The following is a 26,059-nucleotide window of genomic DNA, read 5'->3' as shown; positions in this document are numbered from 1 at the left end:
ACCATTGATGAAGAGAGGTACAGGTATCAGTATTCAGGAAAGGCTGAATGCAGTAGAGCAGCAGTGAGAGCACTTTGGTTAACCGTGTACCAGAGAGTGTGGGTTTCATCAGCACAACATATTCACACTGCAGCACATTACTGTGTAAATGTCATGATAGGAAGAAATGCAGAAAGAAAGGCAAATGATACAACTGCTTTAAAATCTCTCTCTAAAAAAAACAAGTGCAGTTCTGCATTTCTCCCTTCACATTAGTAACTGAAAATCAAAATTACTGTCTGATTTTGCACATAGAGTGGCATCTTTGTCAGAACTGATAACGAAGCAAAAATGATGGTTTCTATTTTTTCCCCACAAATGTATATTTGACTGTGTGGATTTATCTAGGTGAAACAACATCAGGTAAAAATGATACTATTCATTTCAACTGTAGTTTTTTTTTCTCCATTTTGATCAGATGATTGAATTCATATTTCTTTTTTTTTTCTTTTTTTTGCCTATTGACTGTCAGGCATGATTCTTTTTGTTTCATTTTTTTTTTAGTTTCTTTTTTAGTTTTTTACAATTGTCATATATTTACTACTAGTAAAGAAATATACTGTATTGTGAACTATCAAAATAAATAAAACTGTTATTTACATAACATGTAAACAATACTTGAACACTAAACATTTTTTATTATAAGAATAGGCTACTGTATGTCTGTCATGCTTTCATCTAAATAAATGAAGTCATGAATGAGGTTTACAGAGCTTAAACAAGTCCTCCTCCATCTTGTAACTGCTTTGCACGAGTGCTGCTGGTTTTCATCCGTCCTGCCAGTGTTTCTGTCATCTTTAACTGTAAAAAGACTGCAAAACGTTTGTGTAAATAGGCACCCCTTCATACCCATCAGTACACATTTAAGAAGCATTTGGACCACAACAATCATACCGTTCTTAAATGTTGGCATAAAGGTGCATCTCAGTAAATCAGAATAAAAGTTAATTTATGTCGTTAAATAAATTCAAGAACTGAAAATATACAATAAACTGAGGAATATGTTTAAATAGTTTATTTCTGTTAATATTAATAATTGATTGTTGATCATTACACCTAATGAAAAACTCAAATCCTGTTGTTTGGAAAACCAGATTATCACATAAGACAAATAAAAAAAAATGTTAAAAAGGAAATGTTATTTTATGAGAGTCCACACAATTATATGGAAGTACTGACTTGATAATTGTCCAGCCGACCAACATTGACACAAAAACCAGCACTGAGTGAAAGATGGCTTTAGACACAGTGCTGTATACAAGAATACAGATGGAAAATTGAGTGGAGGAAAAAAGTGTATGGGGAATCTTAAGATGATTTTGAAACAAAGTCCATTCAAGAATTTTCCCTTCCCTCTGCTGAAGATGCTGATGACTGTTATAAGCAGGACCTGGTACTTATCCATGCTGCGTAGATTTCCAGTACCATGTTTACTGAGCATGACGACACCAAACTTGGTCAGAAAACTCGCCTGACTTAAACGTGAAAGAGAATTGATGAGATATTATCAAAAGGAAGATGAGAAACACTATTTCCAACAATGCAGGTGAGCTGAAGGCCACTACTACATCAACCTGTGTTTCCTGAATATCTCAGCAGAGCCACAGGCTGACCTCCTCCATTACACACTCCACTGATCTAGTAGTTCGTGCAAAGGGAGCCTCTGACCAAGCACTGAATTAATACGTTGTAAAATAGCTACATGGATATTCTCAGTAAGCTGTTAAACAAAAATTGTTTATGGGTTTCATGTAATATTAAAATACACAAGTGAAGTTTTCATTTGTGTTATAAGTCATGTAAACATAAGTTTCACAGTTTGAATCAAGTTGACGAAATAAATGAACTTTTCAATTGTTTTCTAATTTGCCGAGATGCAGCTTAATGTTAATGGATTACAACGGCGGCGTTGGTTGAAAATAAAGATCAATGAAGTGTCAGCGCAACGTGAGTGTGTTCAGAAAAGGTGGTTCAGATGTCTGCTACAAGCATTTGGATGCTGCTGTATCTTCTGGTTTAAGATGTTGTGACCATAGCAGGTATAAAGAAGAGAGAAGATGCACCATTATCGTCTTTGTAACATGTAAACCCTGTGTTAGGCGAAGCTCGAGCGGAGCAGAGCTGTAGCACGAGTCTCTGAACATCTTCACAAATTTCTGCTTCTCGTAGCTTTGATTCCAGCGTTGACCAAGTCTACCCCAGCCTACTTTAACATGTCCCAGTTCTATTTCTACATATGTCTCCTTCATTTTTATTCCACTATGCTCTTTAGGACAACAACTTTTTTTTTTTCCTCTATGAAAAAGAGCAATGCGTATAAAAAAATTTAGTAAATAAATCACGATTAAATAAGGTTCAATAAAACATGAACATCGGTCAGTGTTCTCATATTGCCATATTGAGCTGTTCCAGAAGTGAGGAAGTTTCCATGTTTGGCCCGGATCATCACCGAAAGGCAAACAATTCACGCCCTTTCTTGCTCCTTGAGCTCGACATGTGCTCAGATGAGAAAATGTTCAAAAGAAACAAAAGGAAGTCCATCTTTCCACTTCCACCCCTCCATCAATCTCTCCTCTTGAATTGGATAGATGGATTCAGGGGATTTTAAAAATTCTCTCTTAATTGTCTTTTCTCCACAGTTATCTGCAATGACCCCACAGTCAGGTGTGGGGGGATCACCTCCTTTTCCTCCTCTTCCTTCTCCTCTATACAGGAGGAGCTGGACGAGGATTTCCTCCTTGCTTCTCCTCCTCCTCCTCCTCCGTCTAATCGCTAGAAGGGTGAGCTGGGGGAGCAGACGGTGCTGACCGAGCTGATGGAGACATCATCTGAGTCCGACAGGGGGCTTGGATCCGAGGAGGGGTCGGAGCAAGAGTCAGGGGTCGGACAGGGAGGGTCTGCGGGCAAGCCGGGGAGGCAACTGGGAGGCTCCGGCCGGAGTGCCCTCGCTGTCATTTCTGCGTTCACAGTCTGGATCATCTGCAAAGGCGACGGCTTCACATTCGGGTGGCGTCCTCGTCTGAGAACCTGCCCCTCCTTATCAAGAGGGGTGGCCTGTCAGAGACAAACACAGTAGAACATCCTGATCAGATCCATCATGTGTACCACTGTAAGGGGGACAGACAAGTTTTGCACATGCTGGTCAGGAAATGATTTGTGGTTAGGTGGGCAGTGACAAGAGGAATTACCAAGTTAAATAGTCTGCATAAGGTTTTTGATTTCTCCAAAGCTTTAGCAGGGTTCCTACACAGTTCTGTCATGATTCCATACATTTACAGGATCAAATTTTCTAAGTTCTCATTCGTTTTATAGGTAGGTAAAAAAAAAAGTAAATTCAGTAATTCACAATGATTGCTACGGTTGTAAGGCTTTGCATATAACCAGAGAATTGAAGGAGGAGGCATGGAGAGAGGTATTGCTGGACAGACCGATATTCAGATCTGGAAAATACTTAAATAAATATGCTTTTCCAGATATCATAAGAATCCTGCATCAGTCCTTTAATTTCCATAAAACTCGTTCATAAGATTCATCATTATGAACTCAAATATACACCAAAGTAACTAGAAATCAGACACAATGGTTCATCAAACTGCTAATTTTGTTGTTAATTTGTTCATGTGTGTTGTCAATTCCTCTTGCCACTGGTGTCTCAAAAAGCTGCGACTCTCAAGGTTGTTCATATGTCAGTGGGTGGGCCGGACAACAGAAGCCAGTTCTTAAAAGAGTGAGCTGGGTTGGAAAGCAACACACATCAAAAACGATCAATATATTCATGCACGCAAGAGTGAAACCACAGGAATTTAAAGACGCAAACAGAGAACAACAGCATTTGTTTGAAGAGGCAGGATTCACAAAAAAACATTCTCTGAAGAAATCACTGTGCCACTCATTTTTGACGTTTTCCATCAAAGATGCAGCTTTGTTCCAGGCAACACAAATAAATGAACACAACACAGGACAGTGCAGGTTAAGCAGGTGTGAAATGTGTGTTCAGACCGAGGGAAGGATGAAAGGGAAGAAGCAAAAAGCCGAGTACGAACAACAAATCATGCTGAAATAGCAGCACAGCAGTAGCAGCCAACCAGCGGGGGAGCACTCAGCGATGGATGGGACTGGGGCCATCAATTTCACAGACACTATTTTAGCTTGTTTTGAATTCTGACCACTTTGTGGCATTTTTCACATCTCCATGGAAACCTGGCGTACCTTATCCAGTACATAGCCGGGTGCTGGTAGAAATCCAACGACCCAGATCGCTGCATAGAAAAGCTGTCATCCAGCTGAACACAAAGAGAAACCAAACACCAGCACACGTGAGAAAACTTCACTCAGAAAGCTGGAACTGTCTAAAGTGTTGGAGCTACGTGAACAAAAGAACAAAAAATTTTACTTTGGTGTAAAACATTTTAATTGTGTGCGATAGCTGTCAAAGCAGTGGAATATCGGGGTCTGCAGTTGATTACTCACAGAAATGACTGACACCCCCGCGTTGGTGTCGTTGACCTTGAGCCCGGTGTTGAAGTGCTTCTTTATCTTTCCCGCTACAGACAGCTGGTGTTCGTTTTCACACAGACCCTCATTCTACATTGAGCAGAAGATTAGCAAGTCAGCGTTTCTGAAGGAAAGACAGTCCCACCAACTCACAGATGCTCTACTTACAGTAACCCAAGGATGCTCCAGCACCTGCAGGGCAGTGTATCTCTGGTCCACCTCCACCTCCAGCATGGACCGGATCAGATCCTGCAGAAACAAGCAGCGGAGGGTGAGCTTGTTCCTGTGGTAGCACATCATCTTCTTCACAATTACGATGCATTCAGGGGATTGCTCACCTTCGCTGTCTCTGACACGTTGTCCCAGTACGGAAGAGGAAATTCAAGCTGCCCCATCAGTATCTGATCAAAAAGGGCTTCTTGATCCTCACTGCTCCTGCAAAAATGTCCATAATAGAAATCAGATATGAATGAAGTAGTTCTCTGAAAGAGCTATGTCACAGCTAAAGTACGATTTTCAGGTGTAGCATAGAGACATCGAGTGGTGGAAATAAGTGCTTGCAAAACAATAACCCTTGAAAAGAAACATTTAAAAGCTCATTTAAGGTTTTATATAAAGTCCCTGTTCAGAGAACAAAAAATTCAAACAACTCCAATTAAACTTCAGCACAAGAGATTATTTCAAGTTTCTGTCAATCAAAGCTACATATTGGAACCCTGATGCAATAAAAAAACTTCTGTTTGTAGGTAACTATAAGCTTACCCTCGAAAAGGTGGGAAACCACACAGTAGGATGTAGGTGATGACTCCAGCTGCCCAGATGTCCACCTTAAGGCCGTACCTATTCAAAGATAAAGAAATAATTAGAATGAGAAATACTGCTGATCTGCTGAGAAGACAGGATTTCATTTGGCTCTGCAGCCATCCTCACATCTGATCTGAACTAGGACTCTTACCCTGTCTCTGCAATAATTTCAGGTGCTACATATGTTGGCGTCCCGCAGACCGTGTAGAGGGGTCCGTCCACCACCGTCGCCAAACCAAAGTCTCCCAGTTTCAGACTTTTGCTGCCATCTGCGTGTTCATACACCTACAAATTCACATAAAAAACAGTCGGTCTGACTAGAGGTTTGGTTTTAGACAGCTCCACAGAGTGTAACACGGTGCAGTAGGAAAAATGAAGTTCTATGAAAGGGTAATAAGCAGTTAATATATATTATCTGCTGTAAATACTAAGATGCTGTCCTTTAAGGATTAAAGACCAAAGTAGACTTCTATCACCTGAATACATCCAGTCTCAAAATTTAATATGAAAGCTAGTTTAAGAAACTTTTGCCAAAATAATGTCTTTGTATTGCAAATAGAACAGGCAGAGCAATACTGGACATGCTACATCCTTCAGGGACCAAGCGAAGACGCAGGACACCACAAATCACCAAGTTACTGTACATGTGTTAACTCACCAGCAGGTTTTCTGGTTTGATGTCTCTGTGCACGATGTTGAGGCTGTGGAGGTATTTGATGGCGTTGGCCAGATTGTAGAGCATCCCACTGGCATCCCTCTCCGTGTATCTGTTGGCAGAGGTGATGGCGTCGAACAGATCTCCCCCCTGCAGACAAGTCATGTGAGTTATTAGGACTGGAACCATACTGTTTTGGGGAAACTGTACTGGCATTTTCAGATTCAATCTTTCCGACTGAGTCGCTTAGTCCTTTCTCCAGGAAATGGTTTTATTCATTGAACAGTGCATGTTTTGTCTGATCAGCGGTTGAAAGGGGTGATGTATGACCCCATTTCTGAGCTTGTTTGAAACTTTTCATTCACGTCTGTAATTTGCATTTCCTGCAATTACGTCTGTTGATTCCTTTAACCGTTTCTCTCAGGTTTCAGATCGTCATATTTTTCGCCTTTCCAGAGCTCAGCCTCTTCTCTTCTCCCATGCTCTCTGAGACCGTCTCTCCAACTGAGCTAAATGGAGCAGAGGACTAAAATAGGACTCCGGTTTTCTGTCATCTAGCACTTTCTCAGACTCTCTGAAGCTTTGGACAAAGTAGCACAAGAAAATGCCAGACTCGCTGTCTGGGTTTGACCTCCGGACTGACAATTGTTTAAATGAGAGCTGGAAAAGAAACCCTGCTCAACTGCAGTGGGCACAGGACATTACAAATAGGAAGTAGTGGATAGATATGAAGTGGGAGAAAATGGATAATTGGTTTTAATTATTTTCTTGTTTTTGACAAATATAAAATCTGAAAAGTCTGGCATGCATTTCTATGTGCCTCTGCTAGTTTATGGTGTTGTCCTGTTGGAAGGAGTACCTCCATTTCAGTGTCAAGTTTTTTGCAACTTCCCAGGATCTTCTAGCATAATTTATTGCAAAGGATTCCCACAGGATGGTGCTGCCACCACCATGTCTAACAATGGGTGTCGCGTTCAGGGCCTGTCCTCCATACATAGTTTTAGTGAATTTGTACATTCTTTCACATGTTTACTCTATGCCTTATATGAGCTGTGGAGAATTTCAAACATAACTTCTGATTACTTTGTTTCATTATTAGTCAGTCTAAAAGGAACCCAGGATCTAGATAACCTCCTGTCTTACACTGGCTGATGTTAATTTTTATAATCAATAAAACTCTGACTAACAACAATGCATTCATAGCATATTTTTTTCCCCAAATAGATTATTTTGCATCACTCCTCAGTCAAAATGACATCATGCTTTTACAAAAAAAAAGCATAAATTCTCCAAGGGTTTAATTTGGTAACATCCCTCCCGATATCATCTCAAATTGTTTTCTGACTGCTCCCTTAGTTCAAATTAAAGTAACAAACCCAAATCAGAAGCCAACAAAAGAACCCAGAAGAAAATATGTGATTACTATCATCTTATTCTGCATTATTTGTCTCTCTCGCTCTGGCAGTGACTATGTTCCACCTCATTCATCCCCAGCCTCCTCTTCATCCTCCTCCCTCTTTTGGACATGGTAACAAGTGCGCACATTTCTCCCACAGACTGGCTCACGTCTATATCCTGTAGTACTCCATACAACAGAACGAACAGATGGATTGCATTCCTGGCTCCTGAATTATGCACAAACATTTCTCGACTCATGGAGCAGGAGAGAGAATGAAGAATGCGAGCACAAGAGCGCCTGGAGCCAAGGAGAGATTCTCTCCATCTCATGCTGCGTGACTTCGTCATTCGTTGCGCTGCTTGATTGCTACGCCTCTGTCTCTGTCGTCATCTCAGCTGCTCCGCTCAAGATGTGGATCAGCATCATGTGTAATAGAATATGCACTGAAAACTCGGTTTGGTATCCCTAAGCAGAGCAAATGGCCATGAATCTGTTCACAAGACAGCTGAACTTCAGGATTTGTTGAAGACTGGTAGAAAGAAAGCCCTTTTTGGAAAAGGAAAAGACCAAAAGAGGTGCTGTTTGCAGTTTGCCACAAGTCCTTTATGGATGGAGTTAAATACAGGACAACCCTGGAAGAAAATGTTTTAAAGGCTGGAATATGGAGGTTCGCCTTCAAGGAGGAAAACCTACATCTACATCTAAATCTAACCTACAGCTAGAGATACAATGGAATTGTTTACAGCATGTTTCAGTACTACAATGTCCCAGTCAAAGGCCAAACCAAAATCTAATTTAAGAGATGTGGCAAGGTGAGAAAATTACTAATGCTCTTCATCCAGACAAACTGAGATTTGGCTATTTTGAAAAGATGAGTCAGAAAAGAAAACATTTTTTTTGGACGTGCAAAGTTGGTAGAGATGTACACAAAATGCATGCCCCACTTTTCAGATTTTTAATTGGTTAGTTAGGTAAACCATTATTTCCCCAGGCAAAACATTAAGGACGATTTCTTTGCAACATTAGCCTGAAAGCACAAAACTAAAGGAGAGAGGTGGACAACTGCAGTTATAATTGCAAATAATAATTAAAATAGAAAAATAGTTAAAACTAAACCTTTGCGCTTCACAATTTTGCCCTACTCTGTGTTGACCTATCACACAGATATCCTAATTATTTCCACTTAGGTTTGAGGCTTATGTGTCAAAATATGAAAAAATTTAAAGACACTGTATAGACTTTAGTCAATATGAAATAAACATACCTTGACCAGTTCCATGACCAGGTAAAGCTCATTATAAGTGTCCACTTCCTCAATGAGTAAAACAATATTTGGGTGCTTGACCCTGCGGAGGATGGCCACCTCATTCTGAATCATGTGTTCCTTAGAGCAAACAGAAGAACAACTAAGTGAGATGTTTGAATTAATAAAAGTAGATTTATTTAACCAAACAGGCTAAGCAAAAGCATGTTTGAAGCTTAACAATATTAGCTTAAATCACAGTCCATGCATGATGCTCTTTATGAAAACTTCTTTTCCATTACACAGACATTACAGTTTCTCTCCTTGACTGGACACAGTTTAAATTCAAAAGTTGCTTTCAGACATTTGTTTACCTTGCCTCTGCATTTGCCCTTGTTGATGATCTTCAGAGCGTACTCCCTTCCTGTAGAGAGCTCCACACATTCGCGCACAACTGCAAAGTTCCCGTCACCCAGCATCCGGCCCACCCTGTAGCGGTCCGATATGTAGGACGGCACAGCAGGAACTTCGTCCTGGAGAATCTCAGCTGCAGGCGCGGGACACAAAAGGTTCAAATCTGCTTACAGACTAAAAAATATGTACCACTTTATGAAAATGGTCTGCAGAGCTCTGAGTAAAAAAAAAAATAAAAAAAAAATATTAAGATGTCATGTTAATTTAGAACATGTTCACCCTTTTCTCCAGATCAGTATTTTTTTTTTCTCTCCAGATATTGAAGCTTATAACTGAATAACCTTTTTACACAATATAAAACAGCATCAATATTTTACAGTAAAGCACCAAAGGAGGGAAGAAGTGGTGAGAAACCATGTTGAGAACAGAATGTACAAATCAGAGAAGCATAAAGAAGGTACAAAAAGAGGCATCAAAGGTCACAAAAACTGACTCATTCAAGTTTGACATTTGAACGAGTCAAGCTTTTCCTTAATTACTAATAAATGAAACAATTTTCCAACATAAATGATCCTCACCTTCAGGATTGATGTCATTGCTGTCTTCCGCTGGGCTGGAAACCTGGGCGGAAGACAAAGAGGTGGAGGAACCCAGTGACCCCTGCAAAGAGGGAGAGAAATTCACTTTAAAATGATTTTATTCCATAAAACACATGATGCATGATTGAAGCTGCTTCAATCATGGATGCCTCTGTTCATCACTGCTGCTTCTCACACAAAACTAATAACAGCAGGTTCCACAAGTTAGAAGGTCTAATATGAGCAATCTGCTGTTCTCTAAAGATAAAAATGTCAGGATTTCCTCTGACATGTAACGTCCTTTTATGGAAGCAACAGAACTGCTGCTTCCATACACTTCACAAAGGATTTCAAATGGTATGAGGTGAAAAACAAATTGGCTTCCAAGTTTGTAGGAAAACATTATTTTAGAATGATAAATGTTAGTGCCACATTACTTTGTATGTCCAGTGAAAAAAAAGGTGTTAGCATTTAAACAACTGCTTTCATTGATTGGTTCCTAATAATCCAATCAGAATGAAGAACTAGATTTGAAATTTATCTTTGAATTGGCAGCATTAGGTTAGGATTTTGAAAATCTCTGCTACAAAACAAGTGAAATGTCTGTCCCAGCAAACATCAAGGACTGGGAAAAACAAGACGATGTCCCCAAAATGGAGGCAAGGGTATGACGCTTTGCGCCCAACTTTTTTAAAACTGCCCTGGGTAACTGCCATTATCTCATGTCAGAAACTATCACTGTGTGCATGTGTGTGCGTGTGTGTGTGATTCAGATACACCTCTTTAGTTTTTGCATGACTTCTTTGTTATGACATTTTAAGTCTATAATAGACATGCCATCCATTGAAATAAACTATTAAAACGTCATTGGTATTTCTGTTATATATGTAAATATATACCTTTATTTTTCAAATGAAGAGAAAAAAAGTCAGTTGCAGAAAAATAGTTTTGCTCAATCGATAAAAAATCTCCTAAAGGGCAATCGAATACGTTATGCTGCCCATTGTGCTGCCAAGGACCACAAACCCTTTTCTGTGTCAAAACTTTACAGATTTTCTCGTGAAAAAAAATGACTGACACTTGCACATTGTGAGGATCTTCACTGTCGTTACAGAAACGGAAAAGGCCGTTTTATTGAACTTTAACGACTTTTGTTCAGAACCTATTTACAGAAGTGATCTGCCCTAATTCTTCGCCTGAGTTGCTGTCGGTGCATTTACTCATCTCTGTTGCTGTGACCTGAAAAACACCTATCTGAATGTAGCCATGAGTCAGACTAAAGTCAGATTTATATAATGTTTGTGTTTGGTCGGGCACTCATTCCCAGAGCAAGAAAACCCACTTAATACCCGACGGCCCTGCGGTGCTTTTCATCTCCTCTTTCTGCTCTTGCGTTTTTCCTCCTCCGTATGTCCATTTCTGTTGTTGTGCCCTAATCGTACATCTACGCTGGCCGTCTCATTTCAAACTCCTATCTCTACCCCTCTCTCTCTTGCTTCCTGCCACAGAGGGAAACAAAATACTGTTGCTATGGAGACTGCTCACAGAGAGAGGAGAGCAGCAGCTTATGAAACTTCCAGCGAGGAGACAGAAAGCCTATATATGGCCATTTCCTGTCTGCAGACTGGGAGGTGAGCTCAACCTTCGATGAAAACGCTGTCTGTATTTTCTGTGAGGATGCCGGTGAGACAGATGGAGCGACAGACAGAGTGAGAGAGAACGGATGAGGAGTCTGTTCTGGGTGATGTTAATCATGATTATATCATAAAGCCCAGCGTTCTCCCTGCTGGCTCATTTTGTTATTTCTGACTCCAGAGCTCGGCACTCTTGTTTGAACTGAGTCACTCTGCTAAAAAACACACTTGGCAAAACACCTTTCACATAATTTTTTTTGGACATACTTCTCTTCAAATCTGCAATGGGAGCGCTCGGCAGCTGAAAACTGGTCAGTGGATAAAAGAGAATTAGGGGAGGCTGACTTTAAATGGGAAGCATAATCGCAGAAGCAGATGTGTTGAGGCAGAAATAATGATCTGTTCTGTGGTGGTAAGGAAAGGCTGCCAGCTGTAGAGCTGCAGATTAAAAATGCAGTGCACATTTACATAACCAACTTGGAGATATTTCCAGCTTTGTCCTCTGTGCTGCTGTCTGAATCTGATTAGGAGACACATCCCGAAGCCTTCCTGCTCTCTGTCTCTCTGGCCTCAAAGAATCGAGGCTCTTTTTTTTCTTTCTTTTTTTTTTCCCCTGCAGCCTCTTTGTCACTTTCAGTGCCAGACAATATTAGATGAAGGACTTAACGCCGTTTGTTTTTGGTGGAAAAATGTAATATGATTAAAGGGAAACTGAAGAGTTGGTTTTGTCCCTGCATGACTCTCTGGGTTTAAAAAGCAAACAAGACAGATTAGATTACTGGACTTGTTGTCTAGACAGACAGACTGCCGTTTTTTCTGCTCTGCCACTCAGACAAAGTGATGGGATCTTATCGGGATTTTGAACTTCATTTGCAAAGACTTAATTTAATACACCCAAGACAAATTTTTAAAAGAAACTTAGAGGACCTCAGGTGCGCTTTCTAAAGTATTAAAATTAAAATCAGCCCAGTAAACTGTAAGTAAGGCATTTAAAATGTCCAATTGTGTATTTCAGTGCATTAGTCAGTGCATGAAAGTAGAGATGATTGATTCTTTTCATTTTTCATGTTTGAAGGCTTATTTTCACATGTAGTGACTAACAAAAACAGACCTCTTTGTTATTTATACTTACAGTCCAAGCAACCAGGAAGTCATTGATTTTATATAAAACATTTTAGAAAGCCTGAACAACAAAAACATAAAGTAGGAATTTAGATGAAAAATCTTCATATACTTGCACTCTAGTTCATGTGAACTGTTATGGGAACCAAACTATAAAACATTATTTGTTGTTTTTCCAGCCCACTGAAAAAGCAATTCTAATGATGCTACACATTTTCACCAGACTTGTTACTAAATGGAGGAAGCTGTAATAATTGTATCTCTTTATATACCAAAAATGCATAGATGAAGAGAAATGTGTCCAAACAGAGTGGATAGCAGCTGCTCTGGGCTTCTAGTTATTAATGCAGAGCTATTCGGCTCAGTTGGGCAGCTTATGAAAAGTTAATTGCAATCATACATAAAAATAAGAAACATAAGGAGCACACGAAGAAAGACCACAAAATGAAAATGAAACGACAAATTTAATGACTCAAACAAATGAAAATGAATACATTCAGAAAAAAAGGAAACACAAAATGGGAACAAATGAGCCAAGAAGAGCTGGCAGCCTCACATGACAGTCACCATATCATGAATGTGATTTATCTCAGAAAAAAGTATGCATGAAAATGTTCTGTATCTCTTTGCAAAAGAGTTATATTAAGGAGCATTGAGTATTACACATTTTAAAATCATTTAAATAACTTATTTTTGTTAATAAAACTTTCAAATCTACAGGTTTAGAAACTAATGAGAGACTAATGTGGTGCAGCCAGTCACATTAAGAAAAAAAACAGACTACTTAATGAAATAAAACACAAAAAGTAACAGGAAATACAGTACAATACAAGGGAAAAAAATAAAACAAAAAACAGTCATATGGATGAATAAGACAATGTTACAAGGTTTAATGGATAATTTCTTCTTCATCTCACAGTTTCTTTCTTTCTCACACAAACACACAAATAAATTAACGATAAATCACCCAATACAAGAAATGAGTGATATGGATGAGGGACAGAGCATGCAACTCAATGGAAATTGGATATGATTGGCTAAAATACTCGCCTAATGAACACTTGAGGAAGACACCTAAGAGTGAAAAGATGGTATATGTGACATCATATGGATGAGAGTCAGCTCATCCAAACCACCCGACTGTCGCAGGTTCTGCAACGTGAACGTCTGTTTCTCTCACCTCCAAGGTGTCGCCATCATGTTTTGTTTTTTCGCTTAATGATTTATTTCTCCTCTTTGTATTTTTCACAGAGCCGTGACCTCGCTGGTTTCTTTCATTCATCTACAGCCGCCTCAGATCGCAAAGCCTGGTGAGGGAGCCTGTGTGGCCGAACGTGTCGGCACATTCAAAAGGAAAATATGAAAGAGAAGTCGACTGCTGTTTGAGAAGCGAGAGGCTTGAAGGGACAATGAGAAGTTTGAACAGAAAGGAGGGAGCGAAGGGAGGAGGTGGGTGACTTTGTGAATGCAAACCACTTTTATAAGCCTTGGCTGCCAGTTTACAAAAATAGGTCACGTTGTGCACAGAATGTGTAAATCAGACAGCAAGTGCATCGTGCTCATCTGCCACCAGAGCACAAATGATGATTTTATGCATAAGTGTTTCTTCTGAAGCGTGCGTGAATGTCTGCTCGGATTCCTGGAGGATTTATGCGTGTCTTTGTAAATACAGTTTTGCATGCATGAAATTTAAAAGATAAAAGCTACTATGTCAGTTTATTATCCTTGAGGAAAACAGGTTGCACTGAACAGAGGAATGTAGGCAGCCTAATTCTGAGAGCTGATTCCACCAAGGTGACATGTTAAAGTGAACCGGAGGACTGAAACAATATGGCTGCATCTAGAATTCTCTTTGGAAATCTATAAAAAAAAATATATGTTTCTTAGACATGTTAAGGTATGTTTTGAGGTTCAACGATTCTTTGGATAGAACAAGATTTTCATCGGGTAACAGAAAGGCCAAAAGGACCACAGCAAAGTTGCGCCATTTTACCTTAAGAGTTCTCAACCTCCATCTGTCATGCAACACACTGGATTTAGAGATATTAGCAGTGTTGTCGAAAGCTAAAGGATCTAACATTCTTTAGGAATACTCATGGAAATTGCTGCACTGCTAGCTATGCTAACCATGGTGATCAATAATATAACTTTTGTTTCACAATATTGGTAAAATCTTGACTTTTTACTTCAGTAAAATATTGCCCTACATTACTACTCAAAGAAAAATCAGAAATCAGCTGAAGAGGGCATCTATTTACAAAAATTGCAGATCAGAAATGACAGCTGTAAGGAGAGAGTACAGATGTACGTGATTTTTTGAACCTGGTGCCTGCTTCTATCATTTCTCCTGTGGAAGCTATCCACAGGAGAAAGAGGGGATACAATTTCACCCTTTCAAATGACTGTAGGCCTGGGACTCATTCTCGCTCACTCACTGTGAGTGAGTAGAAATGGCTGCAGCTGAAACTGGCACAGGGGAGAGAAGGAATCTCTACCACGGAGCACAGGAAAGTAAGGCGCACGGGCGAGAATTATAACATAATATTGCTGAAGAGTGTGAAGCTGCAGAGTGGAGAGGGGAGATAATGGGCTGAAAGAGGCTTCCACTCCTCCTTCTAGTCAAGCTATTGCCGGCTCAGAGTAAAGTGTTAGAAATTGCAAAACCCAGAATAATCTCTCTTTATGAAATAGGCTCTCAGCTTGTGATGTTCAGAAGAATTTAACTGCTGTTTTCAGTGAACTGTGCAAAAAAAAAGTGTGTTTTACTTTCATTTTCTCATTATGAGTTCAGGCTACGATCACATCTCAGAATAAGCTGTTTTCCTGAGTAATAAGATGGTAATTCACATGTGTAGTCACCAGAAACACAAAATTAAAGCTGAATAACTTCCAACCTTTACCAATTTGAAGTTTGACTCCGGTCTGAAGCAATTCAATTTAATTTTTACTTTGGTGTATGTGTTCACAGTTAAGAAAAGATAATTTTCTATATGAAATTAAAATTTTCAGTAGTCTAAATCATGACAGCTCTCCCTGTTTATTCTCCGAGTGTGTTTGGCAATGTGGGTTAATGTATGCACGTGCCAGCCTGTTTCTTTTATGTCGACCCAGTTCCAGGCAAATGCGTAAGTTCTGCTGTTTGGTTCTCAGTAGCTGCAACCCAAATCTGAGCCGCTCCCACAGCCCTGGCTAACTGCTGTGGCGTACAAAAACAACCGTACCACTGATAGATCCTTCTTGTTTTAACAAATCGCTTGTCAAATGTTGCACAAAACAGAACCTATGAAGCTTCTAGACCTTGTTTTCTCAAATACATTCACAGGCATCTCTGTAAGTGCTTATCTCTGGGTATATAAATATTTTATGTTAATGGCATTCTATTTAAACAGTGCAACAAAACTTTTCAAATAAGTCATGTTAAATTAATATGCCCCCGTGCCTTGTGAACATACAGTTAAATAAATATTCTGTTTTTTTTTTGTTTGTTTGTTTTTTTCTAATTAGCTGTGTTTGAGGTGTCAAGGTGAAACAATCTCGTTATGGCAGCCAGTGTTCATTGACTAAAAATTGTATTCAAAGCTTTGAGGTGTGGAAAAATGCAAACAGTCACAGCACGGAAACTAGAGGATGCTCAACTACCTCTCTTAATATAGAAGGGCTGCTTTGTAACATTAAATACTGCGTGCAAGCTACAAGCCAAGCAGAAAGCCACATTCACTGGCCAGCTATATTGGCTTGTTATGTTGCCAATGTTACTGAAAAAATGGCAGAACAGAAGAAAAAGAAAAGAGCAGCATTGTTTGTCTTGACAAAGTCTAAAAAGTATTTCAATTTGCCTAAACGGAAGAAAAGACAAGAAAAAACTAAAGCAAAGTTATCAGAGCAGGAGCAATATCGCAATGAGTTAATATAAATCAAAAAAAGAGTCTCCTGAGCTTTGGTCAAGACAGAAACTAATCCAAAAACTTAATTCTTCTGGAAATTTTTGAATTACATTTAAAAAATAAAATGGAAGGCCCTTCAGCCACAAGGTTGGGGAAAAACTACATGAGCTTCATTTGTACTGCTGAAATCAGTAGCTCTGTCGAAGGAGAAAATAAAAGCTCACCATTATCACTGTTGTACCAAAACGTTCATCTTGACAAATTTAAGTTAAAATATAAGCTCCCAACCATGGGGCTACGAAATCAGAAGGAACAATTTGTCTTTGAATTAAGCATTTTTCCATTGAGTTGCATGTTCTGTCTCTGCATTATACCTTCAATTTGTGCGTCAATCCTACTACTATCCTACCTCATATCCTCTTTAGAAAGTGTTTCCAACAAATGTTTTAATCAGTAAAATGAAACTTTACAAACAGTTGAATTGATGAACTCTTACTACTGTAAAATGTTTTCTAAACCCTTTGCAGAGGGCGTACACATACAAAACGACACAAGATCCGCCCTCGTCATTTTTAGATCAGATGCTGGACAAACTGCTGACTCATAAATCCAGAGATAACTAGAAGCGAGGGCTGGCGCTGTGCGATGCAGCGCTAACACTTGCAGATAGAATTCTCGGCGAGGAGCAAAGAGCAATGCGTCAGCATATGTGCAAATGTGATGGACGTGTTTTTCCGGCTAGTAACACGTGTCCAAACGTAAATGCCTTCAGAGCTTCTCAGAGCAGTACTGGATGCGATCAAAGCTTCACTCCCCACCCTGATCTTAGATGCTAAAGGTGTTGGGATGTGCTGGTTTCTTCCTGTTCAAGTGACTCTAAGATGTAGTTGGCCTATGCTCAGTCACAGCTTTGTCCTTTTCCTGAGAACATAAAAGGAGTGTGTTACAGACTTAAAAGTCTCTAAAATGTGTGGGCTGATTGTGGGTGGAAGTCTTATGTGATTGTGTGTTATGTGTGTGTGTGTGTGTGTGTGTGTGTGTATCTGCTTGTGTAAGCTAGTCCTACCTGGCGTCGGCTGAGGCTGCCTGGGCTGGTCGGGGAGGGGGTGGGAGATTTCCCCGAATGAGGAGTGGACTGCTGACTGGCCGGCGTCCCGTTCACTGGAGGGGGAGAAAAAAAAATGAGAGAAAAGTGGAACACACAAGAGATGAGAAAGGGAAAGACTGGAAAAGAAAAACATTTAAAACCGGACTGGTGTTTTTCAGGGACATTTATAGCAGCCCACGCTTCCGCCCTCAGCATATCCATACACAGGAATGAGACGGAGTAGGAGTGAGGAAGCAGAAAAAGGAAACACTAAAATCCATTTTACGCTTCTTTCACTTATGTTATGTTTTGGTATCTTTCTTTAGCCATGACTCAAACCCTTTCGCTCAAACTATTTGCATTGACGGCAGGAGGTAAGCGAAGGTCGTCCTCATTTTGGACTGCCTGTTCAGTGCACGTGTGACCTCAGTAGTCTCTTTTTCCAGCTGAAGCGCAGCACAAAAAATTCCCTGTGGCAGGATCTCGTTAAACAAGAAAATTATATTAATCAACGTTTCACCTGAGTCGTGCAGTCAGGCAAAATAAACTTGAGGGCATCATTAAGAATTTCACATGGAGATGCATCATGTCAGTACAAAATAACATGCAATTTTGCAATCACAAAGCACTGACTGAATTTAAAATTTGCTGGGCTACAATGCTTTTTTTGCGCTAGTATTCTTTACACACACCTTGTGTGGATCTTAAAGAGTGGAATCTTAAAGCATATAGTCATTCTGGGCAGTGAGATAAGTTACCTGAATCAAACACTGCCACTGACTGTAGCTACAGTTTTTCTTTTCTTGTCTGTGAGACTTTTATGAGATCAAAAGCATTGAAAATATCCCCCTTTTAGTTTTCAGCAAAGTGAAGGTTATACAAACCAAAGATATTAATCAGAATCAGGCTACTAGAACAAACAAGAATGTTAGAGTTTGAAACTGATTATCAAATAAAATCAATAAACTGTGAAATGGCTCCTGAATTTTAAAATGAATGTCAACTTTAGTGGCCATCATTAACGGCTGCGGTTAGCAACGGTAACAACAATATTACGATGCAATAGTAAAGACTGCATGTCTAACTGCTGTAATAGTAAGTAAGACAAATGAGAAGATTTGGCTGAGTTTTAAACACTAAAATAATATTGCAACTAGCTAACCATTAGCTGCTAAAGTTAGTTCTTACAGACGCAAAAGTATGCATTTGCTTCAGGATTATTGACAGTATTACCACTTAACTGAGGGTCTCTCTCACAGTTGGTTTGAAGGTCTGGGCAGACCAATCAACCCTAAACACAATTCTTTAAAGCAAAATTTGAGAAAACGTTACTGTATTGTAGTGTGAAAAGCAGTGGCCGTCTTGATGTTGACAACGCCAGCCGGATTCTGCCAATTTGTTTTGTTTGATCGAAAATTCTAGAATTTGCATTTGCTACCATTGTGCATACTAATTGCATTCTATTTATATGTTTGTTTTTATGGACCCTCGATTGCATTTAATCAACTTTAGTTCAGAATATAAAATGCTTAAAGCAAATTATTCTACAAGGAACACAGATTTATTATTAGCATTGTTAGAGTTGCCATGAAAAATCAAGCCATTTCAACTCATTACATGGAATTTGTTCTCCTTTTACTGAAAGCATTGCTATAGGCTTCATGCTTGACCTTTCTCAATTTAGGGAATCACAAACACTGGGCACAGAAGACGGCAGAACATTTGAGAAAATTATTCTACATTGATTAGTTTTGGATTTGTCGACCTTCTTCTCTATTTGTGAAAACAAATAAAAGGCAACCAAATTTATCACCTCTGGATCTGAATGTCACACCCCTAAATGCTATAAATTGGAGTAGATACCGGTTTGAAGCAATTTTATACAAACTCGATTTATTGTGCAGTAAAGGTCTGTTGTTTGAAGAGAAAAAATAGGTCTGTTCCTGAAGAACTGAGGCGTTATTCAGGAAATAAAGTAAAATAAATAAATAAATAAATCACTAAAAGGTATTTATGAATCTTTGTCGCTATCAAGTCCCCCTCTGCGCTCCGTGTTTTACCTTTTTCCACACTTCTGAACCTTATTTTCCCACTAATCTGAAGCCTGAAGATTGCTAAATGTAGACAGCATAGATTTTCACAGTCAATCCCTTGATGCAGCACACAAGCTTTTTTTGTTAATGCTTTCTTTCGATGATTCCCTGAGCCTCAGCATGAATTGGACAATAAAAGCATCTTCAAGGATACATTTTTGTAGTCCAATTCATGCCTAAGAACTTTGTGAATTATTCCACATTAAAAGGACATGAAGCAATCGGTTGATGGCTTCGCCATTAAATTAATCTAACGTTCATATTTTTTATTTTTTTTTACACGTGAGGATAAATTAAAACGATAAGTTGTCGGTGCGGTTCCTTCATTGATGAAATTCAGCATCAGCGTTAGACAGCGAAGCCCTCCTTTCAATTACTAAACGATATTAGCCTACAGCGTTAATGTCACCGATTTATTTTATACCAAAAAACAAAAAAACAAAAAAAAATCGCTTTTAGTAAAGCTGTTCGTCAAGGTCAAATATCGGGGAATAGAACATCTATTAAACTGTATCATCCGGATTTTAACACATAAGTTTCGGGCTTGAAATGGCAACAAAAACGTCGGCTGAGTTTCCTACCTTCCACTTCCAGCATGGTGAAAAAAGCACAGTGTTAATCCAAAGTGGCGAAAGGAAAGGAACAGCACCTTTTTTTTTTTAACGCGTTCCGACCGAGTGTGTGTCTGGTAGTAAACTGGTGTGAATGGGAGACGGAGCTGCGCTATACTACACGGAGAGGCGGAGAGGCGGAGAGGCTGCTTGCGCAAACTCTGACGCGCACGGGGAGCGGAGGGAGAGAGCGAGAGCTGGCAGAAGAGAAAGGAAGGACGGGTAAAAAAAAAAAAAAAAATCTAAAATTGTCATCTTTTAGTGCTGCTCGGTTATAGTTACCCATAAACTTACGCTTTTATTTAATCTGGAAGCAAAACGGAATGACGACCAGGTGGATTGAGCTTAAAGCAATGGGTGGATACTGGAGTGATTCAGAACAGAGTGTTCTAAAAGCTGTTTCTTCATAAAGAAATGTTCTATTTATGACCAGAAAACCCACCCAAAGCTTCAGCTGCTTACTCAACACCTCCATTTTTGCATTCCCGAAGAAACAAAAGCAGTCCACACTATAAAAAGGAATTTCTAAAGGTAATGGATATTGGTAATAAAATGATCAACATTGTAAAATCTAATATTAACTGTTTTTGACAACAAATCCTACAAAACATTTTGTTATTTAACTGAAGACGTTGCTTCAGTTAGCTGCTATTCTCCTTCACTACTGCAGTTAAATTGATATATAGTATAATGATAATTACAAGAATGCCTCAATAAGTTATAGTTGTATATGAAGTTCATTTTAGTAATTCAATTTAAAAATGAAACTCATATAACTCATGTAAATTTATTATAAGCAGAGTTACATATTTTATACTGTTATTCTTGTTAATTTCGATCTTTGTGGCTTAAGAGTTAACAAAAACCCAAAGTTCACTGTATCAGAAAATAACATTGCTTAAGACAAATAAAATGAAAAGTAATGTTACAGTGATGCTATAGCTAGGCAGTCATGGCTATTGACACATTATACAGTAAGGATAATCCAGAAAATGCCACTGCCAAAGATGTTCCCATCCACAGAGTGCTGTATTCAAAAATATTGGAATGCAAAGTTTAGTGGAAAGAAAAACTGAGATCAAAAAAGGTGCATGAGCAACAGGGATAATTGAAACCTTGTGAGGATTTTGAGGCAAAGCGTTTTAGAGTTTGGTGAAGTTTCAAAATGTATGGACTGCAGCAGGAGTTCAGAGCTTCAAGAACCACCACTTGCAGACATATCCAGCATACGGCCTACAGCTGTCACATTCCTTACGTTATGTCACTTCACCAGAAAGTTCAGGAGCGATTTATCTGGGCTGAAGAGAAAAATGACAAGAATATTACTCAGCAGCCTAAAACTGTCATTTTCAATAAAAATCAATTTTTCGTTCCTCAAAAATGTCAGGAGCTGAAAAGCATTTTCAGAAGTCAAAAACTACATATCTGGGTCAGATTTTGTACCTCAGGTGGAAAAGTTATACTTATCTGAATATGATGCGGATTTTACCCTGCAGCTGCAGACTTCAGGTGTAAACATTTGCTGGTCTAAGCTGTCTGCTTGCATGCTGCCTTAAACATTTTCATTAGATATTACAGATACATCCTGATTTTACAACCTGAGCAGCTATTACAATAAACGAGACACTAGCTTAGTCAACAGTCCTTAACAGGCTATTCAAAAGTAACAGGTTATGTGATAATTTTTCATGAGGTTGTATATAATGTGCACTCAGACACATTTGAGAGCATTTGTGGGAACAGTTGTTACATAACACATTCTATTATTTAGTACATTAGTGAAAGGGAAGCTCTAACTGCACGACTGATTTTGATAACAATGCCCAAATATTTATATACAGTAAATTAGCAGAAACATAGCACATGAAACTCCTACAAAATATATGCTTCTTTCTTGTTTATGGTGCAGACACACTGGGGTAGTCTTATAAGCCAAGGGCTAACTAAGGAGACTGGATTGTACAGCAGCAATTGCCACTTATGATACTCAAACCTTGGCTCCAGCTGTTCTTGAATATGGCACCTTTTATTAGTTTCATAATTCAGCTATATTTGCAGCTTATTACTGGTACTTTCAGTGCCAGTAAAAGCATGGTTTTGTAAAAGCATGGCATTAAAACTATGCTTAGCGTTAAGAAAAATATGTGACATATTTCTCAGAGATTGAAATGCAATTGATATAAATTCAGCATATAAAAGATATACTTTTATGCAGTTTTTTTTCATTGGCCATCCTTTACTTTCCAAAGTATACTTTTGATAGTAGTTTTACTATTGCATATGCAAAATAAACATATGTGATGTGTGTTGATAATTGTGACACATTACAGTGAAAATTTGAAAAAGCCTAAGATGGGTAAAAAAAAAGATGTCCTTCCAGTGACTGTGGAATACACAGAAAAAATATGCAACTAAAATTGGGCTATTAGCAGCCTGCAGCGAGCTCTACTATTTTTAGTGTAATTAAGCCTTTAACATGTAGTTGAAGTGACAATTATGAGTCAGCTGAAGGGTGTCTGACACCCAAGCAGGAATACGACTGTACATCCAACTGTTTAAGGCTATAACAGATTAGAGTAAAGCTACAGCGCCAATGTGGAAAATGAAGGCTCAGGCTGAAGTAAATGAACTTGTTGATTTGGGAAATACTGAGTGTGTAACAAATAGCGAAGCACCAAGAGATTGAGATCACACAGTTATCGCTTGATGGAAAAGAATTAAAAAAATAAAAAAATAAACAATGGAGTAACTGCATCAAGCTAAGAACTCCCACAATTTGAGTGACGTGCATTTGAACCACGTTTCATAGCAATTGCAACTGCAAGTCTGTCACATGTCAGGAGAATGAAGTGTTTGCTCTTTCTGAGTCGCAAAATGGCTCAAGTTGAGTCAGACTGGATAAAGAGCATCTGTGAAAATCAATGCTCAAATCCCACCAAATCCTGCTCAGTCAAATTTAGGTCTAGACTTCCAACGCTTTAATCAAAACCATTCCACTATAGCGCCGACTGAATTCTTCCAGTCATTGTCCTGCTGGTCAACCTCTCCCCCAGTTTCAAGTCTTTAGCAGCTTTTAACTGGTTTTCTTGTAGCATGACGCTGCCACCATGCTTCACAGTCAACATCATGCATGAATTATTTATGTCCAGAAAATTTCATTATGGTCTTATTTTATCAGAACACATTGTTTTACATGTTGTAGCTCTACATGACCATGTCTTGGTAGATTAGCTTTAAACTTTTCCATAACGTTTTCCCAGATCTCTGCAACCTTCACAGGGAACTGTATTTATCCTGAGATTACATTGCAGAAGTGGATTCTACCTGCTGCTAACTTGACTTCTGAAGGCTGCAGGAGATTTCATTTAGTTGTACCACAGATTTAAAAATTAGAGTGATTGCTATAACTTTGCAGAGAGTTTTGAAAAGAGTTCTTACAATATTTTGTGTAAAATAGTAAGTAAAGTGTGTGATTTTTTTTAAGTAATGATGAACCAATTGATCCACCCAGCATTATTCTGTTATGTAAGCCACATATTTTCATAAGAGATTAGCGCTGCAATGACATTTAATGCATCACATCAACTGCAACCAAAAATAACAGCTATAATTACTGAGAACTTTAATGGCAAATAAATACAACCAGTAATTGTCATTATGTCACAGTTGAATTTTGAGAGAAATGTTTTCCATGTCTGAAATAAATTGGCACCACGACACATAGATTACTGACTTTTAGTGAATAACCTGTATTATTCATACACATTAATGCGCATTTATGTCTTCTGTGTATGTTCGCCTGCATAAACAGGTTTTATGGAGCACAAAAGTAACAGATGCTCCAAATATAGCACATTTACAGTTCATAAAGTTTCTCAGACAGGATTGGGTTCTCTGGAGACGTACTGGATCTTATTTTTGGGTGACCCCACCCCAGAGGCTTCAACACAAAGAGCGAGATGAGATGCAGAGGTGTCGAAGCGATGCTTGCTGATGACACCATCTGCACTTCTCTGTTGATTTTTAGCAGACGTGAGGCATCGACGGAGGCACAGATGGTGAGATGGGGAGAGGAACTATGTTTGAGTGCAAATTGTTTTCGCACATTATTTTGGGTCGGTGTGTATATGCACTCTCAGCCGGGGTTGTGGCATCATCGCAGAGCGAATATCGAGCGGTGACAGTGTTGAGCCTGCCGACTCACAACCACTGGCAGAAAAAGCACAACATGACAGAAAACAGCAGACACTTTTCCATATTTATTGTCATGTAATTTTCCTTTCTCTACCTTCTCCTTATATAATTTTGTAATCATAAAACATGGGGTGGCTATACTCAAAATGAAATACCCAACAAACAGACAACATATAAGGTTGCTTTATTTTGCTTCAGTAAGAAGAAGGAAGGAGAATTAAATTCACATCTACTGTGAGCTGCATACTGAGAAGTTGTTTGATGCTGCTGGGAACTGATAACGCATTCTGTCTCGTTTCTTGGAAGGCTTTTGTTGTTAAACCTGAGTAGAAAGGACAACGCGTTTTCCTAAACCTAGACAAAAGATAAAACATTCTGACTCGAAAGCTACATTATCTGACTGCTATAGACTCCTATCCAGAAATGACTGTCTCATTTTAAAACATAAAACTAGAGAAAAACGACAAGAACATCTAAAAAAAAAAAAAATCTAACCAAATAAATGATTTTTGAGTTTGTGGATTTCTTTGTTCTTTTCCCAACTATGCATAAGTGCTGTCATACTGGTCCATTTCTAATGTCTGTTTTTTGTTGTTTCTTTGTTTTTGTTTTTTTTATCATCAAATATGACTTTTAGAGTCATAGCATCATTCTAATTTTTAGCTCTCTTCACAGATTTGTTTGTTATCTGGAGGATCACTGTCAATCTAAATCTGATTGGGGGATGAATATTTTGGATTTAATTTCTTGCAACTAAAATTTAAAATATTTACTGTTGGAACCAGTCACCGCTACAATCAAGAAGAAGTACCTACTGTCACACAAATATATTAATCATGACCAAATAATGAAAGAAGAGAGTGAAACACAAATAAAACAAACCAAGCTTCATCCATTGGGTAACTGGCCTCAGCCTCGCACATAAGGTCCATCATCCAAAAGGAACTCAGAGTCGGGTCAGTAGGCATGTTTAAGTAATCTGAATAAAAATGTGTCACATAAACACTCCAATCGGAATACTCTCATTGGATTCAGCTAGAACGGATTGAAATTGTCATCCGAATAAGAGGTGTGGTTCATGCGATTGAGAAAAAACAAACTTAGCTTCTTTGTTCAAATCATATTTAGGCTTCACACTCAGATATTCATCTATATTACTAGAAATGTAAAATTTTGATGAGGGAAACTTCTTTTCAATACATCCATTGAAGTTCTCTCCAACATAAAGAAAGGGAAATATATTCTTACGTTTCGTTGGACCGTATAATTATTTATGTTTTCCCCAAGAATGGGAGCAATGCAAGAACATAGCATTTATTTAAGGGTTACAAACAGATTGTTGTGTTGCTGCAACTGGGTAATAGAAATAACTGTAAAACATTCACTACAAATAGTTTCATCTCATCCACAAAACAAACATGTTTCCAGTGAAATTCTTCAGTTTAACACCTGATTGGATTTACGGAGCTAGTGTGAGTGTGTGAAAAACAGCGTTTGTGCACATGGCAACCCCGACCCCCTCACACACACACACACACACACACACACGCGCACGCCAACGCACACACAAATCTAGTGTTCAGCAGTGTCCAGATTTTGGCTGTAAGCTCACACAGTCATGGGCAATCAAACACTCAGAGGGACACCAGGTGGTGTTTGATGTTGTGCTAAATGCTCTCTGTGACAGATATAATTCACACTGAACAGCTTTTAAAGCTTTTTACTCAGAATTGGTTTGGCAAAGGTTTTAAGGTTTTAGTTGATTTATTTTATGTCTTATTTGACTTGAAAGGATTTAAGTTAGTGTG

The 26,059-nt window shown here is 38.8% G+C and overlaps 1 protein-coding gene across 6 annotated transcripts in view; it reads right to left on the bottom strand.

The window, feature by feature from the left end:
- Positions 1-2,993: 2,993 nt before the first annotated feature.
- The window catches only part of LOC103140022 (serine/threonine-protein kinase DCLK1-like), a 57,946-nt gene continuing 34,880 nt past the window's right edge, over positions 2,994-26,059 (bottom strand). For 3 of the 6 annotated variants that reach the window (XM_007554987.2, XM_007554960.2, XM_007554969.2), the window contains 12 exons: positions 17,333-17,427; positions 9,627-9,708; positions 9,009-9,181; positions 8,656-8,775; positions 5,996-6,142; positions 5,489-5,622; positions 5,296-5,373; positions 4,872-4,968; positions 4,702-4,782; positions 4,510-4,623; positions 4,249-4,322; positions 2,994-3,093 (listed from right to left, as the gene is read on the bottom strand). In XM_007554987.2, the coding sequence (XP_007555049.1) occupies positions 3,036-3,093; positions 4,249-4,322; positions 4,510-4,623; positions 4,702-4,782; positions 4,872-4,968; positions 5,296-5,373; positions 5,489-5,622; positions 5,996-6,142; positions 8,656-8,775; positions 9,009-9,181; positions 9,627-9,708; positions 17,333-17,427 (1,253 nt within the window). In that variant the 3' untranslated portion in view covers positions 2,994-3,035. Of the gene's footprint in view, positions 3,094-3,654; positions 4,323-4,509; positions 4,624-4,701; positions 4,783-4,871; positions 4,969-5,295; positions 5,374-5,488; positions 5,623-5,995; positions 6,143-8,655; positions 8,776-9,008; positions 9,182-9,626; positions 9,709-17,332; positions 17,428-20,027; positions 20,175-26,059 lie in introns of those variants that run through there. The other 3 variants (XM_007554944.2, XM_007554953.2, XM_007554978.2) reach the window with 2 other exon arrangements.

Source organism: Poecilia formosa, unplaced genomic scaffold (assembly GCF_000485575.1).
Source record: "Poecilia formosa unplaced genomic scaffold, Poecilia_formosa-5.1.2 Scaffold3, whole genome shotgun sequence".
NCBI classification, from domain to species: domain Eukaryota; kingdom Metazoa; phylum Chordata; class Actinopteri; order Cyprinodontiformes; family Poeciliidae; genus Poecilia; species Poecilia formosa.
Note: the sequence above shows the minus strand (reverse complement) of the source record. Positions and strands in the feature narration are given on the sequence as shown.